We start from the raw sequence: 26,461 nt of genomic DNA on the forward strand, positions 1-26,461 counted from the left end.
CCTGGAGCCAACAGCATGCCATCAAAACCAACATAATGACAAAAAATATGAGACATTTACAATTGGCTGAAAAAACTGGGATAGTGTTCATTCCAATACAAAAACAAGGCTGAAAAACACAACTGATTCAATTACCACACAATAGCCCTGATGTCACCATCACTGTCAACATTTTATTAAAAAATCATGCAAAAAAGAGAGCTCTCTTATATACAGGTATATAAATATATAAACAGCTAAAATAAGATTCTGGTAGCCAGACATACTGTAAACTAAGATTAACAGGTTAAGGCTATCTTACTTTGCTCTTGTTACGCAAGAAAAATCTTCAGAAAAATCAAGTTACTCTAGGAACGGTTACAGGTATTAGAAAATGAGATCAGCAAAGAACATACTCAGGCAAGACCCATTTTAAAGAGACCGGCTCCCTGGCTCTTATGAACCTTCCCGATTCAAGTGTTATCGGATCGGGAGACGTATGGCTCAGTTGATTTATAGTACGGACTTTCTTCTAAACAGAGACATCATAAACCGCTCTAACGTCCCATTAAAAGCTGTTTCAGAACAATATTTTTTTTCTTCGAAGAAAAGCAAAGCAATCAAATGACCCACTCCCACTCTGAATTAAGACCACCCTGTAAAACGATGCAGGCCAGCTTCTTCTATATAACATCTACGGGAGTTTCTTCTTCCTCCTCCTCCTCCTCCTCCTCCTCCTCCTCCTCCTCCTCCTCCTCCTCCTCCTTCTTCTTCTTCTTCTTCTTCTTCTTCTTCTTCTTCTTCTTCTTCTTCTTCTTCTTCTTCTTCTTCTTCTTCTTCTTCTTCTTTCCGTTCACGCCGTTGAACGTTTGGCGAAAGAAGTCCTCCCCATCTCGGGACAGGGCGTTTAGATATTCGGCGCATGCGCGCGGGAGACTTTCCTGGGCTTCTAGCTGTCGCGTTAGGTCGAGTGGCAACGCCCTTTGCGATTCAAATTGCGGCGGGACGCTGTCGTAGAAAGCAGCCTTTTTGGGCTGCGCTGGAAGTTTCTCTGAGAGTCGTATGTCAACAGGTTAGAAGTTCCGGGGATCAGATTTGGGTCTCGCCTGAATGACGGTGCGCGCACGTTGTGTGTACGTAGATGTGGTTGGGAGGCTTTCTGCTGAAAGCCTTTATTTGAAATTAAATAATGTTCGCCGGCAACTGTTTCTGTCACATGGGTTCCTGACTGTGATTCATCACTTTGAGCCCAAAGGATCACAATGTATTTTTATCGAGGGCCGTTCAAGAAAAAAGTTTAGAAAGTTTAAAGGTTATAGTATAAAGTTGCTAGGAGTAAAGGAGAATATTTGTAACTCAGGATTGAAGTGAGGGGTCCTTGGTGCTCTCTGAGCTTGGTTGTTTTCTTGCAGGGTTTCATTACCCAAACTAGGTAACATCAGTCTAGCACTGATGACGTTACCTAATTTGGATAATGAAACGTCTGCAAGAAAATAACGAAGCTCTGAAGTTGCTACATAAGAAAAGACAGCACAGTATATCACACTGGTCCTTGATATCTTTGCTTGGCCTATAAAAGTGTGGGTTTTTTTAACTTATAGAATGTGAAATCTCAATATACTTCAGAAAAATCTTATTTTCCATTCCTTTCTATGAAATGAAATCAAATGAACTTAACATCCCATGAAATTGGTATGCATTTCTAAACATAGATTATGCAACACGTTGCATCAGTATATCTCTAATGCAGATTATACATTGTTAATTCGTTCATAAAGGTATGAGTAAGTAAACATGATTCAGTATGCAACATGAACATGGCTATTTTTGATTAAAGTGAGATTTGCAGAGAAAAGGGTTAATGACCTAAATAAAATTATTGCAAATTACTTTGAAGGTTGTGAGAGAAATACTTATTTTGCTCCCAAACAGAATACACTGCTGTCGTAGAAAATAAAATAAAAAATAATGGTTGTCTGCAATGCTCATTACATATCCTACAATTTGATTAACAGCTACCTTTACCATACTATTAGTTAACTGTCTTTTAGTGTACTTGCTGTCTTGAACCAAAACAAATTCCAGTTTCTGGAAAGTGGGCTTTATATACTGTTTTAATTGTAAAGCTAAGCTTCCAGAAACTCAAAATGATAGCAACCTGGAGTTTAAATAGCACACTAAATTAGAAACCTTGAATAAACTACTATGCATAGTGCAAACTGTAAAGATTAGTTTCATACCATATGCTAAGCCCAAACGAGCAAAATATATTGCAGTTTCCTGCAGTACAGTATATGAACTTTCTAATAATTAATACAGAAAAGGAATACTTTAGAATTGCTGTTCTCCCTCTGCCTTTACAAGGATATTGTGCCTAATGAACTTTTAGCAGGCTGGGCTTCATGCATACTCTGCTATTGTAGGAACTGTTGATCTGCAGCACTTTATATCTTTTAAACTTTAAATATGGAGACAGACAAATATAAGATCCCTGTTTACATTTCCCAAAGGTCCAAAACAACTGGCATTCTAAAAAGTCTGTTAATGTGTTACCCTATAATTAGCAATTACCGGTATCTTATTTCTTCCTGTGTTGCAGAATCTTTGCAAAGACAACTTCAAATGCTTTTCTTAACTGTGGTTGCTAATCTTAGATCAGCCTGATGTGAATTAGAATTTATCAAACTTATAGCTAGAACTATGTACTTAAAACCCACTCATCCTTTGAGGTAATGCCTGGTCAGGTAAGAGTGGAATTTTATATCAAGATAGTATTCTGTTATCGTCAAATGTTTTGGGCTGCAAACCTTATATTTATTTATATTGTTTGTCAAGCTAACTAGATTTTTTTGAAAATACTATTTAAAATATCAGGATGGCATCAGGTTTTGTGCATATATTCTGGGTCAGTAATCAGTTTTGGTTTTGCATTTTAGACAAAAGGTTAGGAATTCAAATTTGGTGAAATATAAGAACAAGAAGCTTTGTCGGTTAAAAATCAGAAATCAAATCAAGCTTTTGCAAGTGGACTTGATGAAGAAATTGTCTTGCTTATACAAAGATTTAAAGAAGAGAAAAAGCAATAGATTTTCTGCTCTTTTGCCTTATCCGAAGTTCTGCACAAATTAAGAGTACGGGATTTCAGGAAGAAAGATACAATAATATCAAAATTATTTTATTCCTCTGCCATCACATTATTCTTGTTATTGCTAAATCTTGCAACTTTTTCCATTTATTTCCAAATTTCATTTCACTCTTAAGGTGTTATAAAATTACCCTCTCATTTTAGGTTTCATCCTCAGCTTTTTCTCCTTAATGTTTACCTGAGGGCAGGAATTTTCATTAACTATTTGCCCAAATTTGCCTTATTTACAGAGGTGCAGCTCTGTGATTATTCAAAGCAGCAAAGCCGTAACAAAGAGATGGACTCAAAGCCCCTGAAAGATCCTGATTTTACATGTGATGCAAACAATCCTACTGCATGTGTTGCCTTCAAAGCCCCAAATCAAAGGTATATACTTTTGCTATGATTGCCAAAATATCTATTCTTTTGGCAACTCCATTCCATATACCAGCAGTTCCATATACCTTCCTTTTTAAAAGAGAGAATTTGCAATTTCTCTTCTTCCCTCCCACCAAAAAAGAAATTTGACCTAATATGTCAGGGAGGCTAAAATTAACATTCCTAATCAGAATGCTTTGCTCTCTTTCTTGTTCTCCATGTTTGTTGTATTGAAATGTTTAGATTTAAAATCCTTACGTTGTTGCAATATCTTATTTGTTCCTCTCATATTAAGACTCATGAAGCCAGTGAAAAAAGTTGCACTGCCAACCCCTTTGAAGAAAGGATTGCCGATAGCTACACGATCGTGAGTACTTGCAAGCAAAATGTCCTCCCTTTTTTCCCCCTCCTACTTTGTGGCAGAATGCCTTAGAATGCTTTATAAAACATGTTTTAAATATTCCAAATTTCTAATGTCCTCTTCAAATTTGAAAATACTGTTACAGCCTTATTTCAACTTCAAAACAAACTATTCTGATAAAAATTGGAACAATCTGTTTCGAGAATAGAACAGTTTTAGCAAGATTAGAAAAGCATGAGTGAGTAAGAATATTCTAGAGCCCAAACTCTGGACTCTTGACATGTTTTATAAGCCTCTAATTCTTTACAAGAATGTATTTCACTTAAGTTGTGTTTTATTTTGAAAAAAACAAACTGCCGTAAGTGCAGCATTAGTTATGTACAATAAATGCAGGACAAAATATGTTATGAAAATATCACACTGTAAATATTTGGTTAGGTTAGATTAGATTGTATTGTGGAGTTTGTACCACATAGATTTCCATTATTAGTGTGGATGTACATTACAATTTCCAGACATTGCTCAAAGTTGGCTGATTGGAGCAGCCTACAGTATAAGCCTTGTACATAAATGAATACTTAGATACTGATATAGGCTGATCAGGTAGTAGTGCTTCTGGATGAAGGCATTATGTGGTGAATATCTTAAATTTTAATAATTTCTCTATATTCCTCTTTTCCATCTACAAAATAATGAGTGTTTTTGATCTGTTATTAAATGCAAGCAAAATTGCCATCTATGTTTAATCACTATTAGATTCAATAGCCCTATGAACAGATACAGACGGGAGGCCGAACTCAGAAACAAAAACAAGTTCCTGGAGAGTGCCAAGAATGAACTGAGTTTAAAAGTGGAGGAAATGCAGGTAGGAGGCAAACTTGGCTTTTGTTATTATGCGATGAACCAGGTAGAATATGGGCAGTTCCTACAATTTTCTAATTCTAATTAACTTTTTGAATGTGTAAGCCCGGTCTTTCCTCTGCTTTGTTATTTTCATCTTTGGAGTAATGAGGGCTGTGCAGGTTATACAAGAATGACAGACTGGAACTACTTTAAGGGTTTTATATCATTTCACAATATATCATTTCATAGAGGATTAAAGTCTTTTTCTTCTGTTTGGTGTGGAAAATATTTGTCTGTGGATTGTCGTCTTAGAAGAGAAAATCTATGTAACTTTATTCTCCAGTATTTCCCTCTATAGACCCATGTTCAGTTCCGTCCTACTTTTGCTTAGTCCATAAAAAGAATTAAAAGTGGAGGGAATAGTCTATGGGCTATTTTTCTTTTCTTTAGCTTATATATTTGTTAAAAGATTGTTTTTCACAGTTCCACAAATATAGCACTCTACAGATATGGACCAATTCCATGATTTTCCGAAGTCCACATATTTGGAGGACATCCAAGTTTGGAGAAAACTGCAATTTTCTTTCCTTAGCTCTCTTGATAGCTCCCACTGCCAGAAGTGACCAAGGACAAAGCGAGGAAGCATGATAAAATATTTTGCCTCCATACAGCTGGCTTTTGAAGGAGGTTGTTACTTATGTCATTTGCTTTCTAAGGGCAGCCCCCTAAACCTCCTAGGGGTACTATTCAATTTTTGCATGATGTCCATTTGGATATCTTCCCATAGCAGAAGAAAAGAGAATGTGGTACTTGCCATTAAGATGCGGAGGCATCTGTGCATTTTCATAGCGTGGATATGCCTTTAGTGCTTAATTACTCCACCATGTTTCCTAGCACTTCAAGCTAGTTCATGAAATAAGGCAGGAGAGGCTTCCATATAGGAGAGAAGAGATGAATCAACCCTCCCTTTTCAGTGTTGTAACACCCATTCCCTAAGTTTGCTGTCCTACCATACCAAAACAAGAATTGTCTCAAGGTACATCAAAGTTCCATTCTCCCCCTACATTTTTGAAACGATGGAACACTGGGTAGAGAATGAAATTCAGCCATGGAGCCATATTCAGCCACCAATACTAAATTACTAAATTACCGTTTTGTGAGATTACTGAAATCCTACTTCATGTAACACGTTTTCTAAATCTTAAGAAATCACCTTATCATCATTGCTGATATTTATAATAGCCACAAGAAAATAATGTCCCTCCAAATAAAAAGGGTTGTTCTATTGCACAATTCTTCATCTTTTCTGATGCCTTATTTATTTCTTAAAGAGCTAATAGAAATAAGTAGTTTTCTTAATTTGCCTTTTGGTTTGGTGTCTGCAGAAGGATGTGAAAGAGATGAAAGAGCTATGTGATAGCCTTGAAAAAGAAAATGATAAGCTGAAAAAATTTCAGGAAAACTGCCTCTTGATATTAGAAGCCAGGAATTGTGACCCAGGTAAAGCATATAGTATTCTGTGCTTATTGCAAACAAGACAGTCATATACAATATTATTTCTGTCACTATCTTTCCTCCAGCAAAAGACTAAAACTCCTATGATGGTAGGGCCTCTTCATGTAATTAAGACTACCTAGACTAGTGTTTCCCAAAATGTGATCCATGAATCACTGGTGCTCTAGGGAACTTCACCAGGTAATCTGACACAGCCTGTTTGACACTATAGCCTGCATCTGCTTCTAAACTGTCAATCACCTGCTCAGTCTTTTTAATATGAGAGGCTCACTATTTAAAGATACCTGTTAAACATTCTCAACCAGCGAATTGTGCTAACAGTAGCTAGTACTGTATAGCATTGTATACATAAAACAATTCAAATGATTAATAAATTTTTAAGTTTAGGTTAAATTTTAATATTTTTAAAATGGAGAGGATGGGAAATCATATAGAAATGCAACTGTAATAATCTCATGCTGAAAATATCCATCATCTTAGAGGTTCAAACATAGGGAGGAAATTTAATTATTTAATTGGGTGGGCCCCACATTTTCCAGCAGAAAGTTTGTGAAACATTGATACAAAGTAGAATCTAGGTGATACAAAGCAGAGAGATGTTTTTCTACTGTTTTGTAATGTATGGACTAAGCCACTTTAAAGTTCAACCGCTGAATAAATTATTAGATAATCAGTCATTCTGATTAGGCCAGGACAAGAATCTTTCCCATTTTTGCTGCCTAACTGAAGGTTTGATGGTTGAATGCTTTTTTTCACTCAGAGCATATGTTCTGCCTCTGAAATAAGATCTCCTTGTATGAGATCTTTCAGATTCATGTGATATTATTCGGAAACAGATGTTTTGGAATTTCTTACCAAAGGAGGCGGCAGAATAATCCCAAAGTTACTCGCCTTCTATGCTTTCAGTTGAATGAGAAGAAATACAGCTGATATATTTGAAATGCAATAAAATATTTGAAAATTAGTTACAGGTGAACAAATTTGGGAGGAGGAAGAAATGAACAAGAAGATACATACTGAGATAACGGTAAAAATGTGATTCTGTTTACTATTCCCAAGGAAAACTATAATCTCAGGCAGTCTTAAGGTTTTGTTACTAACCTAATAGTTCCAAAGCATGCAAATGCAAGTAGATAAATAAGTACTACTTTGGTAGGAAGGTATCAGTGTTCTATGCGCCTCGGCATATAGTGAAGGCTTTGGACAACGCTGACTTCCTCGGCTAAGAAACGGAGATGAGCATCACCCCTTAGAGTTGGACATGACTGGACAGGGAAAACCTTTAACTTTTTAAAGCAAGGACAGATTACAGGGTACAACAGCTAACCTAATAGTTGAACCTTACTTCTACATTGGCAACTGTAGTCTTATCAACTGTTTCTGAGGATGGTAGCCTGAGGGAGTGCAGAGTTAAGGCTGTGTAATATAAGGGACACGGTGGCTCAGTGGGTTAGGACGCTGAGCTTGTCGATCAGATGGTCGGCAGTTTGGCGGGTCGAATCCCGAGTGCCGCGTAGCAGAGTGAGCGCCTGTTACTCGTCCCAGCTTCTGCCAACCTAGCAGTTCGAAAGCACGTGAAAATGCAAGTAGAAAAATAGGGACCACTAAGGTGGGAAGGTAACAGCGTTCCGTGCGCCTTTGGCGTCTAGTCATGCCAGCCACATGACCACGGAGACGTCCTCGGACAAGCGCTGGCTCTTCGGCTTTGAAACAGAGATGAGCACCGGCCCGTAGAGTTGGAAACGACTAGCACGCATGTGCGGGGGAACCTTTACCTTTACCTTATATAAGGTTGTTGAATGGCTTACTGAGTGTGTCCCTTTCCAGTGTTTTTTTTCTGAGGTGGCTTCTCTATTCTACAGCAAGCTGCTGAATTTAGTTTATAAACCAAGTCATGGGTATAAAACAACTTAAAGTTTCACTTTTAATTATGAATTAGAAGTTTATAATACTGCTATTTCTACCGTCTTTGCCTTTCAGGTTTTATCAGACAAACTTAATGCTGACCTTGAATTGTTCATCCAACTGACTAAAGGGGAAAAAGAAAATCTTCAGGTAAAACTAGGATCGATTTTCCTCTCTTCCCCTTCAGATGCATGTATATTAATACCATACAACATCTGTGTTTAATATTTGTAATGCTTTTATTCTAACCCTATGCTAACAACTTCTGTATATCTGTAGAAAAAAAACCTCTGAATCTTCTTTTGGTGTGGTAATTTTTTATTTGTATGTATGTATTAATTCCAAAAAAACACTTAGTTTTGTGCAAGCAATTTGTGACATGTTTTTCACCTAACTGATGCATGTAAGAAGGGACAAACCTATTCTGTTGAAACTAAAGACAGAAGAAAAACCTACACGTTGAAACTAAACTAGATTCAAGTTGAATCCTGTACTAGAAAGAACTTAGTGGTAGTAACAGCTGTTAAGCAAAAGAACAGTGTGCCTAGAAGAATATGGCCCATCCATTTTCTTTCTTGGAATATTTGCAAGGAGTGGATAACCCTTGCTGGTGTTAGATCAGTGGATTTATACACAAACTAGGGAATTGAACTAAATGACATAAAGTCTGCTCCAGGTCCTAGATTGTGATTCAGTTTCTCTACAGGTGGTCCTCTACTTGCAATCATTTGTTTAATAACTTTCTGAAGTTACAGCAGCACTGAAAAAACTGATTTACAAGCAGTCTTTGTACTTATAACCATTAGAGCATTCCCACAGCCATGTGATCAAAAATTGGGCAATTGGCAATCAGCAAGTATTTACAGTGGTTGCAGCATGCTGGGTGTCACATGATTACCCTCTGCAACCATCCAAGCCAGATTCCGACAAAGCCAATAGAGGCAGCCAGATTTATTGCTTAACTTTGTCATTACCTTAACTATGTGATTTGCTTAACGGCAGTGGCAAAAAAGAGCCTTGGTGGAGCAGTGGGCTAATGCCTCCTTAAGTAACACCAGCTGCCTGCAATTAGTGCAGGTTCGCATCCCACCAGGCTCAAGGTTGACTCAGCCTTCCATCCTTCCGAGGTAGGTAAAATGAGGACCCAGATTGTTGGGGGCAATTAAGCTGACTTTGTAATAATGCCGCTTGGGGTGTGTGTGAAAGCCCTAATAAGCAGGCATATACATAGAATGAAGGCTATTGCTAAGCACATTGATTTGTGCTTTAGATTGTAAGTCGCCCTGAGTCTTCGGAGAAGGGCGGGATATAAATGGAATTTTTTTTTAAAAGGTCATAAAATAGCACGCAACTCATTTAACAATTCCCTTGCTTAGCCACAAAAATTCTGATCCCAACTGTGATCATAAGTTGAGTATTACCTGTATTTCAATTTTCATAACTGTAAAATTTATTAAATGCAATTGTAATAAAGTAGACATTGCTACTTAAACATGTTTTTTTTTCTTTACAGAATGCTCAGACCAGATGGAAGAAGATAGAGGAGGAGAGGACCCACTTCTTAGAGGAACAAGAGTCTTTTCATAGAGAAATGGAAGAGCTGGTTGCTGCCTTAAACCAGGAAGTTGACTTCTTAAACTCATCAAACTTAAATTGAGATTTATTAGGTTTACCATGGATCATTTAAACAATAACTCATATTCTCCAGAATAGCTAGAAATGTAAGAAGATACAAAACTTAATACTAAACTGTACATACCAGAGGAATTTAAAAAATATTGTTTTTCTTGTTTTTCCCATGGCTTTGGAAGCAGCTAATCTAGGTATGTGAGATATACTTTGTTATCTTAATCTCTCAATCTTTCAGTTTTCTGTTCCTGAATAGAGTTCTACTCCCCAAATATTAAGTTACAGACAGAAATGTTCATTCTCCTATTTATCATGGTTGAAGAGCTTTAAGTATGTCATGTCCAGGCAAATGCTCTTCAGATTGAACTTTAGCTTCCATCAGTCCTAGCTAATATGGATGATGACAAAAAAAATTGTGGGAGTTGTTTCCAAAATAACTGGAGCAAGCTATAACAACTATATTATAAAATCTTTAAGCTGTTCCGTTGGCAGGCCATTTTAACGTAATCAATGGGCTCCAAACAAGGGGTAATAATTAAAATCTATTAAATTCTGAGTGGTCATATAATTTGGCTCAATAGGTGATGTATTTAGGTTTTCAGTTGACATTTTGTGTAAGTTTTTGATGTTAATGGCAATAAAAATTTACAGTTTAAATTTTACTTCTAATTACTTTTGACCTGTAATCGCTAAGAAGGTATAGAAAACTGATTATTGTATTTTAATTTCCTTTCTGATGTATTTTTACTCTGTAAAATCTTTCTAGTCAGCTAGGGTAGGTGAAAATACCTCAGCATATTTTAGAAATATGTAAGATTTCTGAACACTTCACAATCTTCAGTTTCCGTTTCAGATATAAAGGTATTTTATTATTAAGCTGCATTAGGTTTTATTATTACTGTACCTACAAGCCCCCATGATTGTTGCCATCTTCTATAATCATCATCACATCTGTTAAGCACATTAGCTACAAGCGTACTCCACAGTTCTCTGTGCAGTTACAGTCTCCGCATCCTTCCATATAAGGTTGATTTTTTTCTGATCTTCCTGAAATGTTTGGCACCAGGTTTTCTTTGGTTTTCCTCATTTTCTCTGACCACCTTGTGGTATCCAATTTATTGCAGTCTTTGCTGGATGGTGCTCACTCATGAGGAATCCATGTCCAGTAAAGCCCATTGTTCGTTTTGTCACTATCTCAGAAAGTCTTCAGGAATTACTTTATAGAATTTCCTCATTTGTGACATCTTAATCTTAATGAACCTTTATTGTCAAAGTACAACCATGTATACATTGAGATTGGCTGAGCCTCCCTTCATGCCACCACCACAACTAACAGTGACAACAAACCCACCATCTTGTTACACCATGTGAGCTAATTGCACAACACATCGGCCTCGCAAGTCAATCATACATAAAATTATAAAATTATTTCCCATTCAAGATAACAGCCAATGGATAAAAGCTGTTCTTCAGTCTCTTGGTACGGCTGGCTATACTCCTGTATCTCCTACCCAATGGTAGGAGAGTAAAGAGATACCGTCCAGGGTGTGAGTCGTCCCTGAGAATTTTCCTCACTCTTCCAAGGCAGCAAGCCCTGGCGATGTCATCCAGTGGTATCAGCGGGCAGCCCACAATGTCTTGTGCTGTGCTCACCACCCTCTGTAATACTTTCCTATTCATGGCTGTCAGGCCAGCATACCAAACCACAATACCATACGAGAGGACACTATAGTAGACAGGTAAAAGAGGGTCATAAGCCATTGTTCTACCCTGTTCTTCCGCAAGACCCTGAGGAAGTGGAGTCTCTTTTGGGCCTTTCTGGCCACCTGGGTTGTATTAACTTTCCAGGTAAGATCTTCACAGAGGTAGACTCCCAGAATTTTAAAGGAGGAAACTCCACACAGCCCCCCCCATATAGTGTGGCAGGTTCCTCTTTTCCTCCGGAAGTCTAGCACCATCTCTTGTCTTGCCAATGTTCAGGTGCAAGTTGTTCTCTGGACACCATATGAATAATTTTTGTACCTCCCCCCTGTATGCTGTTTCATCTCCACCTGTAATAAGACCCACTACGGTGGTATCTGCGAACTTAATTATCGCAGTAGATGGGTCGGATGATACACAATCGTGTACAATGAGTACAGGTAGGGGCTAAGCACACAGCCCTTTGGCGAGCTGGTGCAAAGCTTCAGGGGGATTGATAAAACAGACCCGACCCTCACTGTTTGTAGCCGGTCCCTGAGAAAGTCCCAATATGAGATATGAAGAATCCTTTTGAGGCAATGTTGTTGAAAGATTATTTTTATTTTTTTTATTTTAATCCCATTTATATCCCGCCCTTCTCCGAAGACTCAGGGCGGCTTACAATTTAAGCACAAATCAATGTGCTTAGCAATAGCCTTCACTCTATGTATATGCCTGCTTATTAGGGCTTTCCCCCCCCCAAGCGGCATTATTACAAAGTCAGCTTATTGCCCCCAACAGTCTGGGTCCTCATTTTACCTACCTCGGAAGGATGGAAGGCTGAGTCAACCTTGAGCCTGGTGGAACTTGAACCTGCACTAATTGCAGGCAGCTGGTGTTACTTAAGGAGGCATTAGCCCACTGCTCCACCAAGGCTCTTGTAATTCTTGTAGATTCCCAGGTCTGACTGGCACAGATGGCAGTTGTTATAGCATTAAGTAATCTGATATTAGTTGCTGTGTTTATGGTAGATGTGGTCCATTCTGAGCACATTTGTTGGAAGACAGCAGCTGCTTTGCCTATTCAGAATTTCACACCTGCTTTGATTCCCCCATCTGTATCCATGACATCACCAAGACAGTTGAATTGTTTGGCAAATTTTAATTCCTGTCCTAATGTTATTAGGGTGTTGTATTGAACATTGCCAACTTGCTTGGACTTCACTGATTTCTAAGCCCACTTTACCTGCCGCTGCTTCAGGTGCCAGCATATCTTTCAGCTGTGTCTTAGTGTTTGCTAGTAAAGCAATGTCATCCATGAAATCTAAGTCAATTTGCCTTGTTTATTTCATGGAATGCTGAAGTCCAATTTATTCATTTGCCTTTTTCATGGTACAGTCCATGGTAATCAGAAATAAAAACAGGGATCGGACACAGCCCTCCCTTACACCTGTATTAATTGTAAAGAAGTCAATACTGCCATTTTCAGTTTTTACACAGAACCTAGTGTTGTAAAAGTTTCTAAAGATATTAACATAGCAAAAGCACTTAGACTTATATACCGCTTCACAGTACTTTACAGCCCTCTCTAAGCAGTTTACAGTCAGCATGTTGCCCCCAACAATCTGGGTCCTCATTTTACCGATCGCAGAATGATGGAAGGCTAAGTCAACCTTGAGCTGGTGAGAATTGAACTGCTGGCAGTCAGCAGAAGTAGCCTGCACTGCATTCTAACCAATGGACCACCATTGGTTCAACACACTATCTCAGGAATACCATAGATCACGGGTGTCAAACTCACCATATCATGTGACATGTTGTGACGTATCACGACTTTTTGCATTGCTGGCAATGGTGTGGGTGTGGCTTCAGTATGATGAAACCGACCCATGGGTCGGCAGTTTGACACCCCCGCTATAGATGGTATTCCACAGTGATTATTGACACAGGTTCAGATGTTTTTTTTTTAAATCAATGTCACCTGGTTTTGGTACTCCTTACTCTGTTCAATGATATTTCACAGTGAAAAGATCTGTTCATTGCATGAATGACCTTGTCTAATTCTGGCTTGTTCTTCATGCATATATTGTTTGATCTTATTTTGGAGTTTTTTAAGTGGGACAGTACATAGCTCTTTTCCAAGGACTGAGGGAAGTGTGATATCTCCAATTATTTAAGTCATCTAGGTTGCCTAAGACCTCATATATAATTTCAATTATATTTATTAAGTATCTAAAATTTGCCCAAGGATCAACAAAGTAATCTCTAGAAAACAAATGCTAAGACTTTCATTCAAGTAAAGTGAAATTGGGTTTTTCTCAGTAAACCTACAAAGGAATGTAACGTTATGCCATTCTGCTGCCAGTAGGCAGGGGCTCCTAATTAAAATCTATCTTTCCCTGTTCGTGAGAATCTCCATTTTCCGAGTTAATTTTCCTTTTTCAGTTTTTGAAACTTTAAGGCGCGATTTGTTTCTACGGGTTACAAAAATAATATTAGAAAAAATGCTTTCTTTGCTATATAACTAAGGGGAAAGTGGGAGAGTGGAGCCTTAAAAAACATAGATGAAACCTCGCAGAAGAATCAGCCTGAAAGCGGAGTAGAGGAGAACGGCGCCAAGTCCTCCTTAGCCTTTGGGCAGCGAAATCGGATTAAGCCTGGCGATTTTTTTCTTCCAGGCGGTCCCGGCGAAGCAACAGACATAGCAGCTCTACACATATAAGAGGCACGGCACCGTCTTGCAGTCGATTGGCTGTTCCCCTTCGTTTCGAGAGTTCCCAGTGGACAGTTAAGCCTCGCCCCTCTCGCTGATTGGTCAAGAAAGCGGTAGGAATGCTGCCCGGATCCGCCGGGGTGGGAGGTCGCTGCGGAGTTCGTGATGGCGGCTGTCGGACTGGTCGGCAAGGGCGCCGCTAGCTGCTCCCGCCGCTGCTTCCTTGGAGGCTTGTCAGTCTGGCGGCGAGGCTGCGCCGGGATCTCGGTGGATGATACGGTGAATGGCTTGAACGCAGAGCAGCGTCAGGTATACCCGGCAGCGTCTTTTAACGTTAAACAACAAGCGTCCTGCTTTGCTTCCTTCTTGCAGCCTCCACCGACCCGCTGCTGAGTTTCCCGACTCCTGTTCCGTGTCGTGAGCTCTCTTAGGAATCATTTGCCATAAGCGGGACCGGGTCTATTCTGGATCCCAGAATTCTGCTCTGGAACACACGGGAATAAGAAACCCAAAGATGCAGACGGGATCCTGTATGCGCCGGCGATGAGAAACGCATCTACCTTGTTGAGGTCATTAAGAAAACGGTCGCAAATAAAATTAGTTCAAGATGTGAGAAATGGTTACCATGTTTGGAGATTTATTTCCTTAGAAAAAGTTGAATAAGCATGTTATAGAATCTGGTGACTAGAATGCTGGTAATGATCTCTAACCCGGATGGCTTTGAAGGGTTAGATTTGTCCACGGAGGATAAGATTATTAACATTACTAGTCACAATTTAATTTTGCAGACTGTTCTGCACATTATTAGTTATTTAGGAACAAAAGCAGCATTGTGTTATTGCTTGAAACCCCCTCTTAAAGAAATTTGAATTGAGCACTGAGGAACAGAATGCTAGACTATTAAACTGTGGACCTTACTGTCATCAGATGGGTTGATGAATAACAGTTTAAATTTTTAAAAAGACTGAACAAATGCAAAAAAAATTTAAAACTAAATTAATTACTTAATTAATTTGATTAATTAAATCAGTAGGATAATTTCCAGACTGAACTACAAAGTAATGTTCTAAAAAGTCAAATAACAGTTTTGATATATAAAATGGATATATGTTTTTGTGGTTGGGACAAACATACAGAAATTTTCTGATTTTAAAAGGCTATTTTCCCCTTCTTTCAATTTAAAAGCATCTAAGGGATATTGCCCCTTCATGGATTACTGCCTTGTCGTGGCGAAGGGGCTTGCGTAATTCAATGAAGCTATGAGCTATGCCGTGCAGGGCCACCCAAGACGGAAAGGTCATAGCAGAGAGTTCTGACAAAACGTGATCCACTGGAGAAGGAAATGGCAAACCACTCCAGTATCTTTGCCATGAAAACCCTATGGACAGTACCAAAAGGCAAAACGATATGACGCTGAAAGATGAGCCCCTCAGGTCAGAAGGCGTCCAATATGCTACTGGGGAAGAGCAGAGGGCTAGTACTAGTAGCGCCAGAAAGAATGAAGCGACTGGGCCAAAGCCGAAAGGACGCTCAGCTGTGGATATGTCTGGTGGTGAAAGGAAAGTCCGATGCTGTAAAGATTTTTTCTCCATAGGAACCTGGAATGTAAGATCCATGAATCAAGGAAAGCTGGACGTGGTCAAACAAGAGATGACAAGACTAAACATCGACATCTTAGGTATCAGCGAACTAAAATGGACAGGAATGGGTGAATTTAATTCAGATGACCATCAGGTATACTACTGCGGACAAGAATCCCTCAGAAGAAATGGAGTAGCCTTCATAGTCAATAAAAAAGTAGGAAAAGCAATACTGGGATACAATCCTCAAAATGACAGAATGATCTCAGTTCGAATCCAAGGCAAACCATTCAATATCACAGTAGTCCAAGTCTATGCCCCAACCACCGGTGCTGAAGAGGATGAAATTGACCGGTTCTATGAAGCCCTACAGCACCTTATAGAACTAACACCCAAAAATGATGTCCTTATCGTCATGGGGGATTGGAATGCTAAAGTAGGAAGCCAAAAGATAACTGGAATAACAGGCAAGTTTGGCCTTGGAGTACAAAATGAAGCAGGGCACAGGCTGATAGAATTTTGTCAAGAGAATACGATGGTCATAGCAAACACTCTTTTCCAACAACCCAAGAGACGGCTTTACACATGGACATCACCAGACGGACAACACAGAAATCAGATTGACTATATGCTCTGCAGCCAAAGATGGAGAAGCTCTATACAGTCAGTAAAAACAAGACCAGGAGCTGACTGTGGCTCAGACCATGAGCTTCTTGTTGCAAAGTTTAGGCTTAAATTAAAGAAAGTAGGGAAAAGCGCTGGGCCAGTCAGGTATGAATTAAATCATATCCCTGCTCAATATACAGTAGAGGTGACAAATAGATTTAAGGAATTAGATCTGATAGACAGAGTGCCTGAAGAACTATGGACAGAGGTTCGCAACATTGTACAACAGGTAGCAACCAAAACCATCCCAAAGAAAAAGAAATGCAAGAAAGCAAAATGGCTGTCTGAGGAAGCCTTGCAAATAGCTGAGGAAAGGAGGGAAGCGAAAGGCAAGGGAGAAAAACATAGATATGCCCAATTAAATGCAGAATTCCAAAGAATAGCTAGAAGAGATAAGAATGCCTTCTTAAATGAACAGTGCAAAGAAATAGAAGAAAACAATAGAATAGGGAGGACCAGAGATCTTTTCAAGAAAATTGGAGAGATGAAAGGAACATTTCATGCAAAAATGGGCATGATAAAGGACCAAAATGGCAGGGACCTAACAGAGGCAGAAGAGATTAAGAAGAGATGGCAAAATTACACAGAAGAACTATACAAGATTAACGTCCCTGACAATCGCAATGAGGTGGTCACTGACCTCGAGCCAGACATCCTAGAATGTGAAGTGAAGTGGGCCTTAGAAAAGCTGAGCAACAACAAAGCTAGTGGAGGTGACAGTATTCCAGCTGAGCTATTCAAAATCTTAAAAGACGATGCAGTAAAAGTGCTACACTCAATTTGCCAGCAAATTTGGAAAACTCAACAGTGGCCACAGGATTGGAAAAGATCAGTTTACATTCCAATTCCAAAGAAAGGCAGTGCCAAAGAATGTTCAAACTATCGCACCATTGCACTCATTTCTCATGCTAGTAAAGTCATGCTTAAAATTCTACAAGCTAAACTCCAGCAGTATGTGGATCGAGAACTACCAGAAGTACAGGCAGGATTTCGAAGAGGCAGAGGAACTAGAGATCAAATTGCTAACATACGCTGGATCATGGAGAAAGCTAGAGAGTTCCAGAAAAACATCTACTTCTGCTTCATTGACTATGCTAAAGCCTTTGATTGTGTGGATAATAAACTGTGGCAAGTCCTTAAAGAGATGGGCATACCAGACCATCTTATTTGTCTCTTGAGAAACCTATATGCGGGCCAAGAAGCAACAGTGAGAACTGGACACGGAACCACTGATTGGTTCTAAATTGGGAAAGGAGTCCGGCAAGGCTGTATACTGTCGCCTTGCCTATTTAACTTATATGCAGAGCACATCATGAGAAAGGCAGGGCTAGATGAATCAAAAGTTGGAATTAAGATTGCCGGAAGAAACATCAACAACCTAAGATATGCAGATGATACCACTCTAATGGCAGAAAGTGAAGAGGAACTAAAGAGCCTCTTGTTGCGAGTGAAGAAGGAGAGTGCAAAACTTGGGTTGAAACTAAACATTAAGAAAACCAAGATCATGGCATCTGGCCCTCTCAATTCCTGGCAAATAGATGGGGAAGAAATGGAGGTAGTGACAGATTTTATTTTCCTGGGCTCCAAGATCACTGCAGATGGGGACTGTAGCCAAGAAATTAAAAGACGCTTGCTCCTTGGGAGGAAAGCCATGGCAAATCTAGACAGCACACTAAAAAGCAGAGACATCACCCTGTCAACAAAAGTGCGTATAGTCAAGGCTATGGTCTTCCCAGTTGCAATGTATGGCAGTGAAAGCTGGGCCATAAGAAAGGCTGAGCGCCAAAGAATTGAAGCCTTTGAACTCTGGTGCTGGAGAAGACTCCTGCGAGTCCCTTGGACTGCAAGGCGATCAAACCGGTCAGTCCTAGAGGAGATCAACCCTAACTGCTCTTTAGAAGGCCAGATCCTGAAGCTAAAACTCAAATACTTTGGCCACCTAATGAGAAGGAAGGACTCACTGGAGAAGAGCCTAAAGCTGGGAAAGATTGAGGGCAATAGAAGAAGGGGACGACAGAGAATGAGGTGGCTGGATGGAGTCACTGAAGCAGTAGGCGTGAGCTTAAATGGACTCCAGAAGATGGTAGAGGACAGGAAGGCCTGGAGGAACGTTGTCCATAGGGTCGCGATGGGTCGGACACGACTTCGCAACTAACAACAACAACAAAAAGGGATATTGACATGCTTTTAAAGAAAAGAAGTTGAATTTTACAGATTCATTTTATTCTTTATTGCAAAAGTAAGTTTTTCTCTTTTGTGCCTATCAATAGAAAGCCAGTTTGATGTAATGGTTAAGGCATCAGACTGGAAATCAGGAGATTGAGAGTTCTAGCCCTGCCTTAAGCATAAAGTCAGCAGGATCATCTTGGGCCAGTTATTCTCTTTCCACTCTAGGAAGAAGGCAATAGCAAGCCACTTCTGAAATTTTGCGAAAAAAAGTCCAGGGACTTGACCTGGCAATCATCAGGAGTGACTTCAGTTGAAGGCACCAAAACAAACAAACAAAATGCATCACTAGCTATAGCTTAACTTCCAGGTCCAAAAGGTTGTGGGCACATCCAGGCCTTATAGAAGGACCATCCTGATTTCTGGGAAAACATACATATACATTTAGTATTGGAATTGCATAGATTCTGTGATGCTAAGGGTACCTACTGGGAAATCTGGGCCACAACCCACTATTCTTTTTTCTATATGCTTTTTTCTCTTTTAATTGAAAGCTCTCCATAATCTTTAAGGACTCAGGCAGCCCGATAATTGATTAAAATAAAAATTGATCTTTATCTGTCATGACTTTGGGACTCTTCCTGATGCTGGATTTTCCTTATGTCAAAAGTAGCCAGTCTTGGCAAATACTATATTATTAGCAGTAGCTCTCCAACATAATTTATTCATTGGAGTCTTGCAATGTCCTAAGAACAGGTTAGAAGAAAAGTAGTTTCTCCTGTTGTACCTGTGACAACATTCCTGAAGCCATACAGTTGGATCCTAAGGAATATTATGGACAATAAATAGAGCTTCTACTGTGTTGTCTCATTGTATGCTTTAGGTATCAAATGAATGCAGTACTGAATGCTGTACTATGAGTGAATCATAAGATCAATGTCCAAATTTCCCTTAGAGGAAGTTCAGGTAACTACTCAGGGACACACATACACACACCCAGGGATTGTGCAAGGAATATGGGAATAATAGCAAACAGATTAGCACTATGGAATCATGCCCTAACACTGACATGCAGGTCCCACTGGAACTATTGCTCCCATCACCGTTTTTTCTCAATGACACAGATGTGTTTCATTTGTTAAATAATAAAACTGTTCTTGCTTCAATTTACACAAGTACATAGGGGAAGCTTCTCCATCAGCTGATAATTACCTTATATTGCCAACAAGGAGATTATTTTTTAATGTTATGCAAGAAAACAAAATTAACTATGTTGATTTCTAATATGTATTTTTCATTGTATTTTGGACAGCTTAGGCAAACCATGACCAAATTCTGTCAGGAACACTTAGCTCCAAAGGCTCAAGAAATTGATCAGGATAATGAATTCAAAGATATGAGGGTAAGTGCTTCCAATATCCATGCAACTGGTTAAATTTATTAAAATATGCTTGTTTATGAAATCAGTTCTAGGTGCTCTGTAATTATGCAGATGGATCTTATATAATAACTAGTTCTTTGTAGCACAGACCAGGGGTCTCCAACCTTGGCAACTTTAAGACTTGTGGACTTCAACTCCCAGAATTCCTCAGCCAGCCAAGCTGGTTAAGGAATTCTGGGAGTTGAAGTCCACAAGTCTTAAAGTTGCCAAGGTTGGGGACCTCTTGCATAGACTGTGAAACTGATTTCCAATGTGGGTCATTGTATTCATTTTCGTGAAAATGCACTCACACTGCTGGTAGAAGCTTAACTGCATACAATAAGTTTCTCAGTAAGACTGTTCTGTAACTAAGCCAAGCCAAGGTTACTATCCTATCCCTTCCCACACTCCCACAAAACACTACTAGCCTATTAGGGGTTATAGGGCACTGTTGTACTTGCATACTGGGGTCAGAATAAAGAACTCCTGCTCTTCCATTACCTTTCTGCACTTGGTTTTCTCTCCTTTGGCTCAGTCATGGCAAAATAGCTACTTGTCCTCCCTTCTAAAATACAGGCACCTCCTTTGGTGTTTCACAAAAAGTGCTCATGGCTGGGAACATATCCTGAAGCAGGGGTTGGGGGTGGGGATGAAATGGTAGCTCTATCAGGAAAAAAATATGATACCTAAAAAATTGGTTAAAGGTTATTTAAATCATGGGCTCAGAATGAACTAAGGCCAGTGTCATATGATCAAAGGGAAATGTGTCAGGGTTGTAAAAGGCAGAAAGGACCATGATAATTGGAATGGAAATGGCAAGGGATCCTGCCTATCTGCTAGGGAAGGATTGAGTATGAAGTATTTGCTAGCAACTACAGTGGAAAACAAATCTCAGTTTGAGAATTTATGCTAGTCCATGTCTGTGGTTTGCCTTTTGTAAAACTTTGAAACCTGTATGTTCAATGCTAGCTTATTTTACTAAAATATTTTTACTTGATGTCTTAGGATTGTCATTTATTTTATTCCACTCAGTCATTTCAGCAAACAATAGCCTGGTACTCTTCCAGAACTATTATTGAAAGATGTCAAGTGTTCACTTTTTCTACAACTTCCTCTTCTGTTTAATTTAATTTAATTTAATTTAATTTATATACCGCCCTTCTCCCGAAGGACTCAGGGCGGTGAACAGGGCAAATATATAAAAAATACAAAAATACAAAAGTTAAAAGAAAATTAAACATATCCCCGACTAAAAACAGTAAATACAAATATTTACCCACTCAAATATTTCTTCAGCAGTTATAAAAAGCAACACACAGGTTATCTATTTTCCACTTCAGCTAAAAGTCTCAAGGGAACCATCCAGATAGCAACCTGTGCCTTTTCTAGCTGAGGATATAAGTAAAAATATTACTATTAGTAAGATGTTAATGGCAATACGTTTTTCACTTTTCCACTCATGATTCTAGCAATTGCACAAAAGAGTAGTAAATATCACTTTTAGATATTTGAATTGTATGGCAGAGGGCGTTTTCCAGAATTATGTAATATATCTTTGTTTATCTGGGGGAAATTTAGCTGTTGTTCCCAAAACAACAGGAAAGAAAAAACAGTTTCCCAGACTCTGGTGTCTATTTTGTGGAATTAAAAGTTTTCCATTAAGAAGTTTGCTTACGGACTTTGGTGAAAGGCACCAGTTCTTCCTGGATAATAAAGTTCAGGCTAATCTATAATATAGTTCAGTTTATTTATACTTGATTGTACTCTAACTGCATTTGAGCAGAATTTGCAGAGGTTTAGAATATCATGTGAAGGCATGCTAGAGAGGGATTCATCATTTTAGCCATTGTCATTTAGCCATATATCCACTGCAGAATGAAGGCATCTTCCGCACGTTTCCAAACAATATGGTCCTAACCTTTCTTTTGCCAATTGGGCCCGCAATACTTGCTGATGTCGTTGATCCATCTTGTTTCAGGTCTCTTGGTCCACCTGTCATCAGTTCTTCTTGCTATGTGACCAGCCCATTTCCATTTCAATTCTTTTATTTTATTTTATTTATTTATTTTAATTCCATTTATATCCCGCCCTTCTCCGAAGACTCAGGGCGACTTACAAGCTTAGCAGTAGCCTTCATTCTATGTATATGCCTGCTTATTAGGGCTTTCATACACCCCCCAAGCGGCATTATTACAAAGTCAGCTTAATTGCCCCCAACAATCTGGGTCCTCATTTTACCTACCTCGGAAGGATGGAAGGCTGAGTCAACCTTGAGCCTGGTGGGATGCGAACCTGCACTAATTGCAGGCAGCTGGTGTTACTTAAGGAGGCATTAGCCCACTGCTCCACCAAGGCTTTTACTCTTTTGAGGATATTGTATACTTTTGTTTGTTCCCTGATCCATGTGCTGGTTTTTCTAGCTTGACTTGTTATGTATTTTTTCATGGTTCTTTGTGCCACTCATAGCTTTTGTATCGATTGTGAGGTTAGTGTCCATGTTTTACTGGCATGTGTTAGAGCAGGTAGCACACACTGATTGAAAACTATTCTCTTCAGGCATAGGGGGAGGTTCTTGAAAATTATGCTTAGCTTGCTGAATGCCTGCCAACCACAGTTAACACGCTATTCAATTTTCTTTATTGTATCACCTTCCACTGAGATCTGTGGCCAAGATATTTGTGGTGCGATTATGTGAACAAATACCCTCCTGGAAACAAAACAGGCAAATCTGTTAACAGCTAACTATCAAGAATATACTGCATTATGGCCTTTTTTTTGTAGAACATGACTAGAGTTTTTAGACTGCTTTTTAAATACATTATAACGTATTTATTTGATATAGTAAGTGTATGCTTCCTAATATGTAATTAGGGTATATTTTTATCAGTAATTTTTTCATATTTTCACAGTGTACATGGTGTTTGAATTTTCATATATGTTGAAATGCCATTTGTACCATTTAAGAATGTCTACTTCCCAAAGGCACCCTTTTTTGTAGGTAATGTGGTTCTTTGATTCTAAAAAAAAACTTTTTACATAATGATTTAAATTGTAAATGGAGCTGGGAGTTCAGGGAGAACCATAAAATAATTCTAGGAATAGAATGTCCCAGCCTTCCCACCTCAAATCAGGGCTGTCTGTTCTAAGAGAGTGCAGCTAAGATGTAACAGTACTGTAAGGCACATATCTCAAAAAACAGTTCACAGGGATTAACAGTATGAATGAAGCCACATACAGTGAGGCAAGTCACTTCTGCCAGTTCTTAAGAGTTAACGTTCCTCTGATCTAAAAAAAATAATTTCTTTCCTCAGTCTATGTATACTATAAGCCAAAAATCAATCCAAGAATTCTATCTCAAGGGAGGGATGACAACTTCAGTAATAAAATGGAAGTTTTCCTTAGAGACCAATCTTGGATTGAGTTACTGGTAAAGTCTAGCTAAAGAATTCCAAATAGCAAATCTGTACAAACCTTACTGTCGGACTTGATGAACTAGTTGCAGCTTCACCTTTGTTCCAAATGTTAGGTTGCACTTTAAAGCATCTAGGTCACAGGTCTGCAACCTGCGGCTCCGGAGCCGCATGCGGCTCTTTCAGCCGTCTCCTGCAGCTCCCAGTCCTCTGCCGTGTGCAGTCCAAAAAAAAAAAAGTGGGACTAAAAAAGTTCAACCAATCAATTCAAATATGCAGGGTAGGTGCATATCTCGCCTTGGCTCCACTCTTCAGTCAAACCCTGTTCTGCGCATGTACGCGCATGTGCACACATTTTTTGTGGCTCCCAGTTTTTCCTTTTCTGAGGGAACCGGTTCCGAGTGGCTATTTCATTGTTTCAGGTTGCTGACCCCTGATCTAGGTCATGGGTAGGCAGCCTCGGCTCTTTTATGACTCATGGACTTCAACTCTCAGCATAGCTGACTCAGGAACTCTGGGAGTTGAAGTCCCTGAGTCATAAAAGAGCCGAGGTTGCCTACCCCTGATCTAGGTCTTCTCAAGGGAGCTTCTAGCCCACAAAAACAATCTAAGAGGGAAAAAAGTTTTTTTTAGGGTAAGTTTAAAGGTAGTAGAAATCCCAAGATCTTCCTGAAAAATGTAATTGGCACAGTTCTGTTTTGCCTAACACTTTATTTTCTACCACTTTTGAATTACTTCTGAAAAGAACGTTCATAAGAAAACTCCTTTTTAGCCCAACCAGTTGCTGCTGATACAGATAGTCCCCGAGTTACAACCATTTGTTCAGTGACTATGAATCCAAACTAATGGTTAATTTATGATTGAGCAGCAACTAGTCCTGAAGAAAACTGTACTTTAGAGCCAGTGCAGTGTAGCAGTTAAGAAGTTGGGTTAGGACCGTGGAGTCCCTTGTCCAACTTCATCCTCTGTTGTGGATCATGTGTGCTGTCTTTGTTCCATCTATCTCATAGGGTGGTTGTTGCACAGTAAAAATGAAGGGAAATGGCTATGTAAACAACTTTGAGCTCCCAGAGGAAAAAAAGCAAGATCATTATCATCATCACCATCACCATCACCATCCACGAAGGCTGAAAAGTATATCTGCTTTTACAGCAGCATCTCTGGAGCTCCACTGTTTCTCACTATTAATAGTGTTTAGGATGTTGTTTTTTCAAGCACAGAGATTGGAGGAAGGATTAATCTTCCATTATCCTGTATGTGACAGTCTTGCTCAGATCATTAGGGCTAATGTTGTTTGTAAAGATAAGGGTGTGGGTATAAAACAGCCAGGTGCTGTGATATGACCAGAAAGGAGGACATCTGGCAAACTGCATTTGCGTATGCTTTACTGTGACATAGCGGGTGTGATTACTGGGCAAGTACCTTCACCATGTTTAATGCTAAACTGAGAAAACATAGTCAGAATTAGTAAGCCAAATACCAACATTGTAAAAATTTTAGCATTCCACACACTTGCAACCTTGACATCATTATTTGCAGTCCTATGAGGACTAGGGAAAAGACTTTATGGAGTGTTCTCCTTTAAAGTTTTGGAAAATTAACAATTCAGCAAGTAAATTCTAAACCTGAACTATAATCTTACAAGACACTACATATTAAAATGATCTTTCAATGCAGAGATTCTATTAACTATAGTTGATAAACAATGTCGGTTTCAAAATTTAATTAATTGGTCTCACAGCATGGAAATTCTCTTCTTTTTCTCTTAGTGAGCTAATGATTACCTACACGATGATAAAGTGTTAATTTAGAGTTGTACCAGGTGGAACAGCAAATGAACCACTTTTCAACTGACCAATCCTTTGTTTGTAATGTCAGGCAATAGCTACTTTACCCAGCATTTTGTATTGGTAGGAAGATTAAACTGGGATACTTAAGGACATTGCAAAACCTGAGTGGCCTTACATTAGGTCAAAATCTTGCTTATAGTTTTGTTCCACTCTTTGTAGGAATTTTGGAAGAAGCTTGGGGACCTAGGAGTTCTGGGTGTAACAGTTCCAGGTACGTACATGCATTCCGCATTAAACAAGCCTTTGTGGCTTATGGATTTGCAATATGTGGTGATATGGATATTTTGGACTTGGGGCAATTAGTAACATTTCTAGGTTAATCAGTTTAATTATAAACTTTTCTACCCTTCCACTCCCTAATTCCTTCTAGTTGAATATGGTGGATCAGGGATGGGCTATCTGGACCATGTACTGATAATGGAAGAAATATCTCGGGCTTCAGCAGCAGTTGCATTAAGCTACGGTGCTCATTCAAATCTGTGCATCAATCAGTTGGTGAGAAATGGCAATGAAGCACAAAAAGAGAAATATCTACCCAAGGTTTGTAGAAATAAGCCAATTACACTGTAGAACAAAAGAATGCAACAACTTGAATTAGATATATTTTGTTTTAGAATACAGCAAGTAACATTATTTTGCCTCAATTGTTTTGTTAATCTTTATAAAATGTATTTTGTTTATGTATTATAAGCAAAAATCCATTTAAAAACATCTGGATTAAAAACCCATGTTCAACTTTCACATCTGATTTGTTGCTACAAATTAATGAAAAATAAAACAATCTTAAATCTACAAAAGGTATTTACTAAGTCCCTCTAGGTTTGAGAGCCTGTTTATCACCGAGTTTAGGATAAGTGTCTTACATGTTTAGGCAGCAGATCTACACACACCTGCCTAGGAATAAGTTCCCCTGGATTTAGTAGGGCTTAATTTTGAGTGAACATCTACAGGAGAGCTCTTTCATACATATGCTGTAGTTGAACTAACCTGCAGCACATGTATGAAGGAGAAGAAAGTTGGAAAATTCAGAGTTTTAAGCGCATACCTTCCTTTTAAAATATAACCTTCCCTCCAGTCATCTGGTTGTCTCTGAAGGCTGGTTTATAGATCTATTTGGTCACTTGCAAATGATCCATCATAGAGCAGGCTCAGTTGGTGCTTCTTATTTCATATTGTCTCTCTCTCACTTTGAATGGAACCTTTTCCATGAACTCAGTTCATATAACCAATTGTCAGTCTTTGT

At 39.0% G+C, this 26,461-nt stretch overlaps 2 protein-coding genes across 4 annotated transcripts in view; both read left to right on the forward strand.

Annotated features, from left to right (window-relative positions):
* The first annotated feature begins 976 nt into the window (after window positions 1-976).
* On the forward strand, window positions 977-10,391 carry KNSTRN (kinetochore localized astrin (SPAG5) binding protein). The gene is made up of 8 exons (XM_081326888.1): window positions 977-1,095; window positions 3,355-3,490; window positions 3,777-3,848; window positions 4,599-4,707; window positions 6,071-6,185; window positions 7,166-7,227; window positions 8,181-8,255; window positions 9,619-10,391. The coding sequence occupies exons 2-8, from the start codon at window positions 3,402-3,404 to the stop codon at window positions 9,760-9,762; spliced, it is 666 nt and encodes a 221-aa protein (XP_081183014.1). The 5' UTR covers window positions 977-1,095; window positions 3,355-3,401; the 3' UTR covers window positions 9,763-10,391.
* A 3,894-nt stretch (window positions 10,392-14,285) lies between these two features.
* Window positions 14,286-26,461, forward strand: part of IVD (isovaleryl-CoA dehydrogenase) — a 30,794-nt gene continuing 18,618 nt past the window's right edge. Inside the window, exons 1-5 of one of the 3 annotated variants that reach the window (XM_081313791.1) lie at window positions 14,303-14,405; window positions 14,499-14,695; window positions 19,856-19,940; window positions 25,378-25,429; window positions 25,589-25,758. In XM_081313791.1, the coding sequence (XP_081169917.1) occupies window positions 14,670-14,695; window positions 19,856-19,940; window positions 25,378-25,429; window positions 25,589-25,758 (333 nt within the window). In that variant the 5' untranslated portion in view covers window positions 14,303-14,405; window positions 14,499-14,669. Of the gene's footprint in view, window positions 14,436-14,497; window positions 14,696-19,850; window positions 19,941-25,377; window positions 25,430-25,588; window positions 25,759-26,461 lie in introns of those variants that run through there. The other 2 variants (XM_081313790.1, XM_081313792.1) reach the window with 2 other exon arrangements.

The sequence above is a fragment of the Vipera berus genome (assembly GCF_964194415.1).
Source record: "Vipera berus genome assembly, chromosome: 1".
In the NCBI taxonomy this organism is placed as follows: Eukaryota; Metazoa; Chordata; class Lepidosauria; order Squamata; family Viperidae; genus Vipera; species Vipera berus.

Excerpts from the sequence above, each read along its gene's own strand:
- KNSTRN (XM_081326888.1), top strand. The coding sequence starts at position 3,402 with ATGGACTCAAAGCCCCTGAAAGATCCTGATTTTACATGTGATGCAAAC. Across the intron at positions 3,849-4,598 it reads TTGCCGATAGCTACACGATC|ATTCAATAGCCCTATGAACA; the intron begins GTGAGTACTTGC and ends AATCACTATTAG. Across the intron at positions 4,708-6,070 it reads TAAAAGTGGAGGAAATGCAG|AAGGATGTGAAAGAGATGAA; the intron begins GTAGGAGGCAAA and ends TGGTGTCTGCAG.